We start from the raw sequence: 16617 nt of genomic DNA on the forward strand, positions 1-16617 counted from the left end.
AGTTCTGTTTTTGTACCTTCTTTTTCACCTTCATCTACTTCCTCATTGAAATTCGTTTAGCAGTTTCTGCATGAAACCAATCTGAAAGGGTGTGCTTAATAAATATTGTCAACACTTGTCAAAATCAAAGGAAAATGTCCCAGGGAAGAACTCGGAGTCATTATCATTAGGAGCAAGTTATGAGGCTATACTGTGTCTTCACAGTAGTTCTTTCAATGTCAATCTGAACTCATTTTAATGAAGGCACGAGTTTCACATCGCTGCCATCTCTGCCTCATCCTACTGCAGCCAATTCCATCTTCATCCTAAAGGCATGGGAACAGATTGGGCTGTGTTGTCAAGTCACCTACCGGATATTCACACCCATGTCACATGGTTTAAAAGATAAGCTTCTCTACATATAGTTTTGAATATTAGGCATCATTGAATTGAGTTATAATGTGTTTCTGGGGACTGGAAGATGCATTCATTTTGAATATTGGTACAGTGGAGCTGCATCACATTTGTCAATTAAAGCACCGATTAGGCTTTAAGTACTGAAAGAGCAAACACACTTTAGGACCTTAGAATGGTGCTAGGCAGCATGCGACTATACTGCTTCATTTAATTTTTATAACAATAAACAAATACCTATATATATACATATACACTTTAAAAATTATTTTATAATGCTACACAGGCTTAACATTAGAACCAACAGAGTGAGCCTTGCAGGCGAACAACACTTTCAAATTTCCTTCCTCACCTTCCTTTCCATCTAGGATCTCGTCATCATCTACAGGCAGAAGGGCTTTCATACCGAGATATAAATGGGTAGACTTGTTTTTTCTTCCTTTCCCTAGACCAGCTCGGCATTTCTTAAACTTTTTTATGTCTATCAATTACTACAGCACCTTATCTACTTGCAGTCACATACAGTGTGCTTTATGGGAAAACAAAGAATTTCCATGGGTGATCTTTCCCTTTTCCCTCTGTTCCCATTACCCCCTGATTTTGGACGTACCCAACTCAGCCCTAGTGAAGTGTGATCACCTTTTAGAGCGGTCAGAGATGGTTGAAGCTCTGTTTCTCTTCTGTTTTATGTCAGGTCTGTCTCAGCCTTACTTCTCAGTCTACTTACTGCCCACTCCCAGGATTGCTAACCCTCTAAAGAGACACGAGAGATGTTCTGACGATGGCCATAAGTCCTGGTGTGGTCTGGGCGCAAGTTCTTAGCTCATCGGAGCTGCCTAGGGACACAGTAGCAATAGGACATGCATCTGTGTGGACTTTTCAGCTCACCTTCCTCAATTCATGCATACAGGGACTTGATTGGTTCCCAGAAGAAATAGTATATGATTTTCTTGACTCTCGAACTAAGTTACTGCAGACTGAAGTTTGCTTGGTCCATGGTCTTATCTTTTATATGTAAATGGTTTGGAACCTCTTGATAATAACCTGTTTGGTGTTTGGGTAAAAGCCAAACCATCTTATGGTCAAGAAAGCATTCAGAGGGTCATCTGCTGTCACGTTCGAGTTACAATCACACTTAAATGGCAGCTTAAAAGTTATAGGCCCACATTATGGGGAAACTAAAAATAGGGCTGGAAACTCAGGCCCTCCATGATATTTTGCAAGTGACTTTTAGAGCTAGGACGTACCACAGACTTGATTCCAAAACACTTGATTTATAAATGAAGAGACAGCACCAGAAAAGCTAGGCAGCATAGTTCCAATCTTCTTCCCTTCCTTCCTTCCTTCCTTCCTTCCTTCCTTCCTTCCTTCCTTCCTTCCTTCTTCCCACTACCTTTTCTCAGTTAAGCAAAGATAATATGAGTGCTATCCTTTCATTTAAACTAGACTCACGTTAGTTCTCAATGTGACAATTACTCAGAAAATATATATAAAAATGTAAAACAAAACAGATTTTACTTGAATTGTTCTATGAAGTGTTTACCTGAATTTATGATCTGTTGCAGAAAACCAGCAGTAGTCATTAAAAAATAATAATTAACCATGGCAATACTAACAGACTATATTCATGCAGTGTGACTTATGGCTATTTACTAATTTAGAACTTAATGAAAATTTACTAATTTAGAACTTAAAACGTGAGGGTTATATATTAGAAATACATTGCTCACTTACCCTATCTATTTGGTGCTTCTTTTAAGAGAAAAATTCTATATATTAGGTTGATAATTATATAAGGAATCATTAAATTGTATTTTTAAAAATGTATTTTAATTAATTGCATATGTTGTATGAGGTCAATGAACAAAAAATGTGTAGACTTGAGATAACAATACATTTTTAAATTCCAAATTATATTTTCAGAAGAGAAATACTTAGAAATCTTTAAGATTCAGTAGGCTTTTTGTATTCAAATTGGTCTCAATTTAAAATCTTCAGCCATATCATGAACAGTAGGTTTCATAATAATTTAAATTTCTATCACATTTTGAGGATGTAGAAATAATTTAAAATTTTTTAAAATACTTATACAGCCCACCAAGATTGAACAGAGATAGGAGAAAGGAATATAAAGTCTAGAATTTTGAAGGCAGAGAAGTTAAGATACTGCCTCCAGCCACAGAGATGATAAAGAGATGACCAGATTACATAAAGATGATTTCTTTTACGTTTATATGTCAAATATATTTTAATATAAAAAAAGAGAGATGATCGTTTTCAAAAGCCCAGATTCTTTTCATGATATCATCCTACCTCCTGATTAAAATTATATTTTTCCTTCATTTTGTTATTTTGACGGAGCAGAATTAACGTGGCATGGGAAGACGTTATTAGGGTTTTAAAACTTCTTGCTTAAGAAAAGACGTTAACAGAGCTGGAAGTCAGGCAGATGTATCGCATCCATCCAAACAGCAGGTCGTAGTTTTACATTCACGGTGGAATAGCTCATAGCAATTCCATCAATGACAAAAGTGACACCAACTCGGAAATGTCAATGTCAGCAGGTGGAATTGCAGCGTCCAACGCAATCTGAAAAGTTGATTTTTGATCAACTTTATCGTGTGTCTTCCCTTCTGAATATGGAGATGACTCACTGGAATGTGTTCTCTTTTGTGTTTTGGGGCACAAACAGCATCGCGGAGTCACCACTGATGTGTGAGGTTTCGACCCCGGAGCAGGGCGGCGCCAGCGGCAGCTCCGGAAGCAGCCTGGGGAGCTCCGTCACCGCCTGTAAGAAGGTAACCTGGCCTAACACCACCCTCTTCTCGCCAGTTGAACTTGAACGCTAGTTTAGTCTGACTTTTCGAGCACTTTTTCTAAAGCAGAGACGACAAAAACAATCAACAGAATAGTCCACAATTTGCTTGCCCGGATAACCCCTGGAGACATTTAAAAATGTAATTCATGGAAATGATAAGAAAACTCGAGCAGTTCAGAAGGTATGGCTTGAGAACTCTAAGCTTTCGGGGCCACAGTACCTCAACTGCAACCTCTTCCCAAACTCAGATCTCCATTCAGAAAAGTCTTCACAGGTTTTGAATGGCTCACTTTGTTATTTTAAGGCTGTAAGTCTGTATATAAGAAATATTCATGACAGTTCTCTGATATTTTCTTAAAGAGGAGGATATGCTTGGCTTATTTATTAGAAGAAATCACATTTCCTAGAATATAGACTTTAGAACTGATACACAAATCTTGCTTTCCTACATTTGCAGAAAGTTGTCCTTTGAACAAAAAAATCGTCTAATTTAACGACCTTTTTTCCAGCCAATTTAACTTATAGCCCAGAAACCTAAAGCCAAATGCCCAATTTTCCACTTAATGCTTTTGTCACTATTTGAGGTTGAATTCCAGAGGAGAACGTGTTTCTTCTCACCCAAAGTTAGAGGAAACCACAATGAATCATTTAATTTATTATTTTTTAAAAGTTAAATTATAAAAAAATACTTAAATGACCTTTTTTCCAGCCAATTTAACTTATGGCTCAGAAACCTAAAGTCAAATGCCCAATTTTCCACTTAATGCTTTTGTCACTATTTGAGTTTGAATTCCAGAGGAGAACGTGTTTCTTCTCACCCAAAGTTAGAGGAAACCACAATGAATCATTTAATTTATTATTTTTTAAAAGTTAAATTATAAAAAAATACTTAAAGATATAAATTAAGACAAATTCTGTTACTAAACATATTATATATGTATATATAATGTATATTTACAAAATATAAATCATATATGCATATATATCTATTTACTGGTTACTGTACCCAGTCAAGCAGCCTTATCTCTTTCCACAATTATTTCTATAATAACTATTAGTCAGTCCAACTATATGATATTGTCTCTTTCACAGATTAAAACTAATAAAATATTTGGCAATTTCCTAAGGTTCAACCTGAATACAGTCAACATTCTGTAAGATCTTGGGGAGAGATATAAGGATAGGTCATAAATGGCTCCCACTCTTAAAAAATGTACAGTGTAGTTTAGGAGATAATACTGGTTTCTCATGTGAAAACTCAAACAATAATTCAAAAGTCAAAACATACTTATGTAAGATAACTATAGAAGAATAAGTAAACAGTGTAAATTACGTGAAGAACTAGTATAATAGACATTAGAAGCTAAGAACAAAGTCAGACTCTGGATCCTCAATGGACAATAACTTTCAGCAAGGAAGTTTCAGCAAAGATCCTAATTTGGACTGTGGAGTATGATTAAGATCTGAATGAATGAAGAGAATATCCAACCACGTTTAGGAAGGGCTGCTACAAAGGAATGCAAGAGAAGTCAACTCCTTCGTGTACGAGCAATGTTTTTCTCATTTCATAGTTCATTTCTTTCATTTCAAATATTCTCTTAAGCTTACATAATGATTACATTTAAAGACCGTTTAGTAGCCATACATGCCACTCATCATGCATGTGTAGGCTCTAATAATTTTTCTTTCCTTCAAAAGAGTAGCTCACCAACATTTTTTTTTTTTTTTTTTTTTGTATCTAGAACATTGGCCCTCAATAAAAAGACATCGACTATGGAATGATTTAATGTCTTTATTTAATTTCTCCAAGCTGATCTAAATGGTCATCGATCAAATTTTTAAAATCTTGTTAATCACAGATAATGAGACTGGGGAAATGAGAATCTATATGTTTATAAGTGCGCATATAATGCATATTCTGTAAAAAAAGAGGCAAAAGGAACAAGGACAGCTGTATCTTAGAAATAGCAAGACTGTTCCGATGAGTATCTCTCTTCATAGTCAATCAACCTTCAATAAGAGTAACATGGGTAATTGAAATCTATTGATAATTCCCAAACTCATTTCTTGTAATAGGTTCATCTTCTTCCCCATCAAACCTTCTTATCAGAACTGACATATTGCTAAATTAACTCATGGAAAAAATAAAACAGATCCAGAAGATAATGCATTAGTTGGATAATCAGCCTCTGAAAAATTGCAAATTGACTGAATTTTTCCCACGTGCTCCATAGTGAATCGCTAAGGCTTTCGGGAATCTTATCCAGATGCAATTTCTTCAGTTTTTCTTTGCTCTTGGGGAAATATGGTCACTGAAATTCATAGATGTGAAAAAGCCTTAGCATCAGGAAAAAGACTTTGGTGGACTTAATTGAAAGAGGAACTCCTTAATATATATTTTTGTCAGCAAGGGACTGCCTTTCCCCAAAAGCTAAGATGACCACACCACCCAGTCACGGTTTACATATATTGTCATGATCTTTTGTTAATAGACTCCCATTTGCTCTCAAAAGTGCTCTGATATACACAATAAGTTATATGGTTATCCCAGCTCTAGCATCAGAATTGTCCTTTTGCTCCGTTCTCTCCCTTTTTTTATTAGGAAAGTTCTCAGATAAAGTCACACTGAGGCTTTAGTCATTACAGAGCTTACTGAAGTTGTGACAAATATGTTTTTATTTAACTAGTGCTGCTGAAGAGCTTGTACTGTTACCCTTCCTTAACTGACATTGATGATTAAACCTACTGAACCTGAACATGACTTCAGAATTCCACTCACCATGAAGCCCCAAGCAGGCACTGTCAGCCCATCGGAGTTGGAATATAGGCAACCTCTGTGTCACTCTAATTTAATGAGCACCAAACCCCGGAGACGTTTTTGTGTATGCAACATGATTCTCCAAAATAATGCATTTAAAATAATAGAATTTCAAAATATTACAGGAAAACTGGAAAAGAAAGAGGTGGAGAGTAGATGCTAGAGCCTTCCATGGTATTCCTTGAAGTGTATCTCACACAGACATCCCTGAGTTCCTTCCTTTTCTTAAGACAGGTACTTCTTACAAATAAATATAGCCACCATTATTAAGTTGAATCATAGGGATTTTCCATTAAGTGAACTAACCGATTATGTGTGTGTGTGTGTGTGTGTGTGTGTGTATATATATATATGTTATCCTTTGTAGCTATCAAACTCTAAGTGAAAGGTCTTTAAATTCTCTTAAATTCTCTTTAAATTCTCTTAAAAATAAACAAAAATCTGGTTTCTCCAGGGAGGCAGTGGGATGTCATATATCAAACCTGGACTTGGGATCCGAAGGCCTGACTGAGTTAGGTCTTTGGTTTCTCTTTATGTGTGATCTTAGGCTAGTGATGCCATTTCTCTGATTCAGATGTCTTAGGGTTGGTGTGGTGTTTACTACAAAAAGGTTTGTGTAAGCCCTTGGCACACATAATTGATGCTCAGAAATTTTAGTTGATTCCAAATAAATAATCTTGACACAGAGTGTACTTTATTTAGATAGAATTTTAAAACCCATCCAAACATAGCACTCAACGCATACTTATTGTTGACTATCTGCTAGATTTTCCTCTGCTTTGCAAGCATTTTAGTCAATGTCACATCTTCACAATAGCCGGACATTTTTAATCCATGCTTTACTTCGTGGTCTGAAGATTTGCTATTTGGGATATAATGGAACCAAGACTCTGAAAAGGATTTATGTAAGGAAAGAATTCTTGGAGAAAAATCAACACCCCAAATATCCTCTTTTTGTGTCATGTTATTGAAATCCACCTTAAACCTGAACTTATCAAAGGCAGCAGACTGAAAACATTTCAGGCTTTCAGAGGCAGAGTTTGATCTTAATATGACATCTGATCAACTCTTTGAAGTTTTAAGAGCATTCTTTGCCATGATATCCCTCCTTTAAACTGACTTAAATACTGTCGACAGTGGCACAGATATATCTGAAGAATGACAGAATAGATGTCCCTTGATGCTTCATCTTATTCTGTAAAATATGCTGTATCTAAGTCCATATCTTTTTGATGACATGTAATTAACAAAAGCAATTTAATTAGGTTGCAGTCATGGGCATACAAATTGGGAGGCTATTTCACAATCTGATCCATTTCTGTAAAGACATTTTTATTAGAATTATATGGCTCTTGGCCAAAAGCCTCAACTTTCAGGAAGCACATGATGAAAAATAGCTATAATAGTCTGTATTTTTAGAAGCTGTTTTCTTAAATAAAGGAAGGAACTTAAAAAAAAAAAAAGTCAATAAATAAAACTTAAAACAAAATCAACATAATTGAGTATATTCACCTTTTTATAGAATGAAGACACTAGGCTTTTTCTTCTGGGGTATAAACCACCCACCTCTGTAAACGCTCTCATCTGATCGAGCGGCCTGACATCGCTTTTTAGGCACAGATTCTTATACCAGAGAATGGCCTATCCAAATTTTTTCGAATGGCTGAATGTCCCGTTTTATTGCCATTCTGTAGGAGTAGTCAGAAGCATTGAAGAAATGGAGATTTTTGAGAAAAGAAATGGAGAACTGTTTTACTGAAAGCAGCATTTGATGAAAGCTAATGCAGTAGATCTAAAGAGAATTCCTTAGAGCAAAGGGAGACTAGGATCAGGGATCCGTAGAGAGGCGTGCTTGGTATGGATGGGGAAGCGGGTGAGAGCTGTATACAGACGATGGAAAAAGGGAAAAACAAACTCTGCTGAGAGGCACGTGGAAGCGAAGGTCAGCAGGACTCTGTGGCAGTGAGAGTTAAGCAGAACCATGGCCTCTGACTATTTAAGTGAAGCCATCCGTGAGCGGGTACCACCGAGGTCACTGGGAAGAGAGTCTGGGAGACCAGCTAGGCAAAGAAGTCCATGGATTCAGATTCAGCACAGCTGCATCTAAGAGCCAGCCACAAAATTCACTTGGAGGCAGTTTCACTGACCGCTTAAGGACACTTCTGTATGCCTTGAACCACACTGACATCTAGGAGAACACGGTCGTCCTGAGGCCAGAACACAGGCAACGAGGCCTCCGGTGGGGCTTGATTTCCTCTGCCTTCAGCAAGCGCAGGTTGAAATACTGAACGTCTTCTCCTGCCTGCTAAGCAGCTTGATCCAGACTAAGGCAGAGAAGTGGGGCCACAGGAGCCACATGGAGAGTTCACTCTTGGGAAAACATCAATTCATTAATCCTGTGTGGGAACCTGTGTTTAAAACAATCAATTATGGCTTATTTTGCAGTTTGACTACGATTCGGTTTCTTATTCCAAAAGTCAGTGTGTATTTCAAGATTTCTTTTCAGGATGCCACTCCATCTCTCTCTGCCACCAACAACTGCTGTACAGTGTCTAAGATTCCAACGTGCTGGTCTTATTCTGTCCTCTACAGTTCAGATCCTTGAGCATCCTTCTCGCTATATGTGAAGAACTCCTGGAAGGCTCTTGCCTGCCGTGCCTTTTTTTCCTTTTTTTTTTTTTTCTCAACTAAAAAGTAGGACTCTGAAAACCCAAAATAGCTTAGAACATCTTGTGGAATCAGGGGTGATATTGCACCATGGGAATCAAGCAAGTGATCTTTTTCCCAAACTCTTTTAATTACCTGAGACCTTTATATTATGTACTAAATATCTCTAGCCAGAAATGAAAGGGATCTAAAATTTTTTAAATATCGACTCTGGCATTCAAAATTCTCCTTCTTTTCTCTGGGTATTTAAAGAAAGACTTGCCATATCTGCTTCCTATCACCAGCCTTAAGGATTTCTCTGTTCATTTTCAGCCTCCCCGCCCCCCTCCCCATCTAAGAAAGCATCTCAGTTTTGGAGTCTGGAGGAGACACTGTGCTCCTTACTTGTCCTAACAGCACCCTCGTTTCCTGTATCCCGCCAGGCTTGCCCTTCCAATTAAAGTACCCAGTTTTCAGTTCTGCCAGCGTCAGGGCAAGAAGAAAGGATATGGCCCAGATAAATTTGAACACTCCTCTAAAGGGGAACTTTGGCTTTGAATCCCTGAGGACGAACCCCTTCATTTGTTTGTCCACATTCACTAGGCTTTTCTCCCATGAGGGCTCATTCACCCTAGCGTGGGGAGCCTCCAAGGAGCAGGCAGGAGTGTCCTTTAGCAAATTATAGGTCCATCTGCATACGTCTTAAAAGGTGGTTGTTTCCAGTAGCTTCTTTCAAAGAAGACAAGAGTCTGAGAAGTGTGAATTGCCATTTTCTTATCATTGCAAAAGGCCAAAGACATGCACCAGTACTCGAGTGATACACAACCATTAAATCTGCTGTCTCTCTGTCCAGTGGCAAATTCTGTACAACTTACACTTCGCATACCTACACGAAATCATCCCAAATTAATGGTAGGCCTTGGTGGGTATCATATATTTTCTTACACGTGTTTTTTTCCTTATATTTTGCTTCTCTGAACATTAAAAGTCACATTCCCCTCACTGATCATATCAACATGACAGCACTATACTGATTCTAAATAGCAATTAAATAGTAATTAACTGGCTCTCCACTATTTATATGTCTAATTTGATTCTGGTTAAACTATCGCTGACCATTCATAAATTGTACTATATTTGCATTTCCTGAGTACAGTTGTCTTTGTAAGTCTTGCATTTTATGGTTGAGACTTAAACTGTTATTACTCTCATGTGGAAAAAGCTCTGATCAATTTTCAAAGCATTCTTCAGCCAGCTGGCATCTGTGTGATATGGCAGAAATAAACAAGTATCATCTGATACTTCTGAATGGTCCTCTGCATTCTTGTGACCGCATTGAAATACAACGTTGTTTTCATGCTACAAATAATTGTGTGGCACATGAAAAGCAGGCAGCTATCTGAAACTGTCACTAATGCTGCCTAGTTTATTTCTTGACATACGATGCACTCTGACGCTGGTTAACACACGAAGTATCTAAATTACATACATGGGGACATTCATTTCAAAGAGGATAGCCCTTTTGTTCATGAAAAAATCTTCTTAATTCTCAGATAGTAGCGTCCATTTGTCAGAGATATTCATAAATCATTATTTCCCATGTTTATTTACCAGAGGCAAGCTTAGTTAGACCAGGTCCATATGACTGAAAGTGTTCCATAGACAAGGACTCTCCTGTCATAATGATACAGTTTACCTGGAGGTCAGCCGTTAGCATGTTCTTAATGGGGTATGACAACGTCACCCTCTTTCTTATCTAGAGGTGTGCCCTCCCACTCTTCTCCACGGTGAAGACAGAGAAGAAATTGCAGGTTCTCTGCTGACCATTTCCTTCTGATTATGCCTGAGACTGAAGTTCTCTGGACTTTCTTCCTTCTTCCTAATGGACAGCTGTTTTGTTCCAAGGCCTCAGAAGAACTCCATCATTTTTCAATTCTTTTCTAATGATCGATTACAAGATTTCCAAATGGTAGTGGCGTCAATAGTATAATGCAAGAATAATTTACATCCAAACAGATAATCATATGTGCTATGAATTATCAAACATGGTGATAAATACTTTGAAAAGAGTTTCTTCTTTGGTCAAAGGAAGCTAAATACGTAAGAATGCAGACAGTCAGCCAGTGGCATCATCTATAAAAGGAAAATGTTAACATTTAATCACACCTTTTGAGAAACGGATCACAATGGTTTCATTTCCAGTTTGTATCATTTTCTCTTCTCAGGAGTTTAGTGTGCTTTCAATAAGCATTAGTTTCCCTGTGAAATATTGGAAAGGTATTATATCCCAGAGTGCAAAAGAAAAGATTACAGAATTCTCAGAAAGTTTGTTAAGTTACAGATTAAATCGATATGAAATAAGTGTGTAAAATTATGCAAAATCTCCTGACTCCTTGTCTGGGGTGTGTGTGTGTGTGTGTTAGGTTTTAAGCTATTACAAAATTTAAGTTAGCAATTAAACATTATTTAAGCCAGAGACTAAACATTCCAAAATTGTAATAAAAGAATTTTGTATGATCTTAAAGTGCTTCAGGATATCCAAGCATATCTGGCCCAGCTCAACACTGATATCCTTTCAGTGAAAGATAAAAGTTCTGTCCCACCACTGGAGACGTCACTTCCCACCACTGTCCCCACCACCCACTCCGGGGCAGCCATTACAGTCTCTTTGCTGGTCTTCAGTGCAGCAGGCACACTCCTGCTTTAAGTTTCTGTTTTTGCTGATGATTCTTGCCTGAGATGCTCTTCCCACAGGTAAGCGTGTGGCTGGACCTCCCTTCATTCAGATCTCTGCTCAGTGTCACCCTCAGAGAGGCAGGAAGTCCTTTCAAAATAGCATCCCTTTATCCCTTTCTCTGGCTTTATTTATCTTCACAGTAGTTTTCATTCTTTCTTTCTCTCTGCCCCGCCCTTCCTTCTCTCTCTCTCTCTCTCTCTTTCTCTCTCTCTCTCTCTCTCTCTCTCTCTCTCTCTCTCTCTCTCTCTCTCTCTCATTTAAAATTAATTTGATTATGGTCCATCCTCCCGTAACAAAATGAGAACAAGACTGTGTTTGTGTTCACCAAACTGATTACCAGTTAAATAAGCAGCATCCAGGTAAAAACAGCGGGTGCTCATTAACAAGTAGCTGTTGAATAAGTGAATGAGTGAATGAATGAGTGAATGGGTGAATTTAAACTTAATGTGGATGGCAGAATCCTCCTCTTAGAAGTGGCATTCCAAAGTTAGATCAAATATAAAATCCAATCAATGCTTTATGATTTTATGAATGTGGTTTGTACCCATATAGAATCCAAATTAAGATTTCAATTTTAAAAGGATCTTGAAAAAGGAAAAAAATGAACCATAGAAAATTAAAGAGAAAATAAACCACAATGAAATACCACTATGCACCTAGCAGAAGGACTAAAATTAATCTGAAAACAAAAACTGACAACGTCAGGTACTGACAAGGCTGTGGAGCAAGTTAGACGTCATACCTCGCCGGTGGTTCATCTGTTTCTTATAAAGTTACCAGACTACATAGTAATCTCATTTCTGGATAGTCACCTAAACAAAACAAAACCTTAAATTCAGACAAAACCCTGTAGTCATATGTTTATAGCAGCTTTCTTCATATTTGCCAAAAACTAGAAACAACCCAAATGTCCTTCGGCTGGTAAGTGAATATTTTTAAAACTCTATGTACATCCATACAATGGAATCCTACTCAGCAATAGATGAAAGCAAACTGCTAATACACACAACAATGCAGAGGAATCTCAAACACATTAGGATAAGTAAAAGACACAGGTCATAAGGTGCTATATGCTATGTGATTCCACATACATGACATTCTAGAAGCGGCAACGTTTTCGGGATAGAAATCAAATCATTGGCTGCCGAGGGATGGGACTTGGAGGCATTTGGGGTGTGATGGAGCTGACTTGTACATCTTGCTTGGGATGACATTTACACAACGATGTGCCTTTTTCAAAACTCATAGAGAACTTTATCCCTCAAAAAAGGTGCATTCTATAAGAGTGCGCTATCTCTTTGAAGAAAATGTTACCTGCAATGGAGACACCATTATTATACTGCAGAGCACGTAGGTGATGGTGTCTGAGGAGCAGCTGCTTTCCTCTTCCCTCGCCTTCATTCTAATCATCTTTTTGCCAAGTCTACCTCTCACTGTGAAAATCTCATTGACAGATTCGCGTTTCAGTCTTCTCGTGCAAGAAAAATGTAGTTGGGCTTCCTAGAGTCTAGAACAGCACCAGGGGCTTGGAGATCCTCTTGCGACTGAGGCCCAGGTCTCTTGTAATGGGCTTCTCTGGTTCCCTTTATGTTTCAGCCCTTCTTGCTTTTTCTGTCCTCATCCCTAACACACTTTCATGGAAATCGTGTGTCCCATTCGAACAGATGCTTTCTCAGGACAGTGCTTCCAAACTTTTTCCACATCATGGCACTTATTTTATTTTTTTGTTTTTGTTTTGTTCACAATTACAGCTGACATTCAATATTATATTAGTTTCAGGTGTACAGCCTAGCGGGTAGACATTTATATAATTGATGAAGTGGTCCCCCCGATAAGTCTAGTACCCACCTGGCATTATACATAGTTATTACAATAAGCTATATTCCCTATTCTGTACTTTACATCCCCGTGACTGTTTTGTAACACGCGTTTTAAATATAACATTTGTTTGGAATCTTTGAGTGAGTAGACGGCCAGGGGTGCTTGGCTTGAAACTGCCACTCCATGTCCTCTCCAGCCCGTAGACAGCTAAGAGCATCAGTGTCTCAATATCCAACACATCTTAACTTCTCTAAATCTACCTGTTTGGGTGTGGATATGGGGAGGCATTAGGATAACTCTCTGCTTTTGAAGAATAAATTCCTTGTTTTGGTGACGTTATTCAGTTAATTTAACGCAGCGGTTCATCATTAATCACGATGCATGCATTACGCAAATAGGGTATTTTGTGTGGGAAATTTCCCCCTCAAAAGCTTTGAGGCTTACATTTTGATAGTATAGGACTAGAAAATGGGGCTCTTGCTCAACGTTAAAGTTCTTTTTTTACTTTTCATAAAATCCTCGAGGGAAATAAAACCTTGCAGAAATATAAAATACCATCGTGTGCATAGATTTAACATTTAAATTTTCATCCTATTAAATAAATCACATGATAAAAATACAAGTTTCCTTTCTGAAACATAATCACTGGAAAGAAAGATTACAAATTTATATAATATCAAATATAAGAAGTTTTGGTACCAAACAGCTGCTCATTACCAACCATATACACAAGCGTAGGCAATAAATTGAATAAGATACTCATATATTTATATAATATTCATATTAACCAGTGGGAAGGAAAAGATGTGCATGCATGTCCCAAAATTCTGAGGTAGAAATATTGCTTTCATTATAAAGATTTCACAGGGAGAGAAAAATGTGATATGGGGGGAGGGCTTGGTTTCCATGAGATCTTGGTGGTTGAGCAAGAAAGTTGACAAAAGTTTGGGGTGGCGGGGGCGGGAAGGTGGAAAGAAAACAACAAAACCACACGCATCATAAAGACGATGAGGTGAGATCTTTAGTGAACTGATAGATGACAGCACAGAACATGATTAACTGGTGAGAGCTGACTTAGGGTGCATCTCGAATGCTAGGCCACAGTTTGGCAATAATCCCATAAAATTGTGGGCTCAGTGACAGCAGTTATTGTCTTTCTTCCTTCTTTCTCAGGGCCTAGCGTGGCGTCTGATTGGACCAGAAAGTAAAACGCTCATGTTTATTAGGTCAATGAATCAATCGAGATTAAGGTCTTGGGAGAGAAGTATGTAATATCAATAACTACTATTTGTTAACACCTCAAATAATCAGATCCTTTGTGCACTTATTACTTCTAACGTCCACTAAAACTCCCTTATCGTGAGGGGTCATGTCACCCTCATTTTGTCAATGGGAAAACTGAGTCTCAAAAAGGTTAAGTGATTAGCCTGAGGCTGCACAGTTAATTAATTAATGGAAAAATCAGAAGTTGAAACCAGGTTTATCTTCAAAACTTCAGTCCTTATCCCTTATTCTGGTTTTAGTGAGCCAGGTGGAGGTGAGGGGTGATAGAGAAAAGAGAGACAATTACAATATGAAGAGTTCAGTCCCTGTGGGTGTCCACCCTTCCCTAACCACCCTTCCCAGTATCAGCCTCATCCCTTTTATTCTCTATCACTGCACCATGTTGAATTTCTTCATTTTACCAACCAGAATTTGTAATTAAATGTGTTGCAATGCTCTTTTTTTGTTTACTGTTTGGCTCCTATGCCAGATTTTAAGTTCCATGGACACGGAGCTCAGTTCCTCATTATTCACTATTGTATTATCTGGAGATTAGTCTATAGAATGCACGCAATTGTTAGGTGAATTAAAGAAAAAATTTAAACTGTAGAGAGCAGAATATAAGACTAGAAATAGACAGAGATATTCCAGGTAGCACGAGAGCGACTGGACTTGTTCTGCCATTAACTGCAAGTCAGGAAGCCAGGTGTCTTTCGGGGAGTCAGGTGTCTTTCAGGGACTGGAATTGGGGAAAGACAGGGTTTGGGTTTAGACACAGAGTCCAAGGTGACAGCAGGAGACTCAAGAGAAAAAACTGACAGCAAAAATGTGAAAAGCCACGCTCTAGAGAAAGGTCAGAGTGAGTGACAGCTGTAGACCAATGAGGTGTCCCTCCAGGTGCTGACTCATGTCCTGAGAGTTAGCAAGATCTCAAGGAAGATGACTAAGGGGAGTGGAAAGGCTGGAAAGAATAACACGCTGAGGTCCAAACTAGAGGGGATCCTCCCATTTAGGGTGTCAAAGGAGGAAAAGCTAGTTAGAGAGAAAGACATGTCCTCCCCACTCTCCCCAGCTTCCCCAGACAACTCCGATGCTTCTTTCAACACTCCCGTCAAGTGCACAGATTCTCACCCTCCTCCCGCAGATGGAACTAACCACTCCCCGCCGGTGATACCTGACCTGGGTTGCTGTCCATTAAAGCACCTGCTTTTTTTTTTATCAATACAGTCCTGCGAGAGCTAGTTCTCCCTGAGTAGATGTTAATTTCTGAAAGGACAGCGGTCATTTTTTGTTCACTTTAATATTCTCGGTGTCAAATATCAAAGAGCTCAATAAACCGTCGTTGACAGAAGATTAACTTAAAGAGATTAGAGAAGCAAGAGGAGGAAAAGAAGAATTGCACATTACAAACAACCAATAAAGAGAAATTGTCAATGGTTATGCCAAGATTAAGAAAATGAATTTTACTGCCTTCTCATGATAATGGCTATCGCATACCAATTGCCTGGTAGGAGGTTAGCCCTTTACAAATATTTTGCTATTTGAGCCTCGGAACAACTTTTTAGAGTGGCTTTAATTGTCCTCCTGTAATAGATACAAAAACTAAGTCCTACAGAAGTTAAATGACCTGCCCGGCATCACCCAGTAAGTCATGAGATCGATAGAATTTTAGTTCTGCCTCCAAACCTTTGTGAACTAACCATCAGCTCCTGTCCTCTCCAATCTAAATTATGTGATTTTGTTTGTTTGTTTGTTTGTTTGTTTGTAATTTTAAGGCATTGCTCAGCAATGCATAGGGCCGTGTTCTGGAAACTAAGAATCTGTTTTGCCCTCCCTTTTCCATATCGATATTAAATTCTTGCAGTTTGATCCTCTGTATAAAAAGAGAAAGTAATTGTAAAATAGAGTAGAATAATTTTCCTTTATCATTTAGGGCACTCACAAAATTTTAAGAGAAAATGTGCCATTATTATTTCAAACTTGTGAAAGCACAGTGCGTTCACTATTAGCTCTTCATCTGAAATAACTGAACCTACAACTAAAAATAGCAGATAAATAAATGAGCCATTGAGAGCCTGGTGAGTTTTATTCTTTTCCTCCCTCAGAAAGTGACTCTCTCAG

The 16617-nt window shown here is 38.2% G+C and overlaps 1 protein-coding gene across 1 annotated transcript in view; it reads left to right on the forward strand.

Moving 5' to 3' along the window:
* The first annotated feature begins 2915 nt into the window (after positions 1–2915).
* SPHKAP (SPHK1 interactor, AKAP domain containing) overlaps positions 2916–16617 on the forward strand; it is an 86012-nt gene continuing 72310 nt past the window's right edge. Inside the window, exon 1 of the mRNA XM_006906778.2 lies at positions 2916–3191. Within this exon, the coding sequence (XP_006906840.2) occupies positions 2916–3191 (276 nt within the window). The remainder of the gene's footprint in view (positions 3192–16617) is intronic.

Source organism: Pteropus alecto, unplaced genomic scaffold, assembly GCF_000325575.1.
Source record: "Pteropus alecto unplaced genomic scaffold, ASM32557v1 scaffold110, whole genome shotgun sequence".
NCBI classification, from domain to species: Eukaryota; Metazoa; Chordata; class Mammalia; order Chiroptera; family Pteropodidae; genus Pteropus; species Pteropus alecto.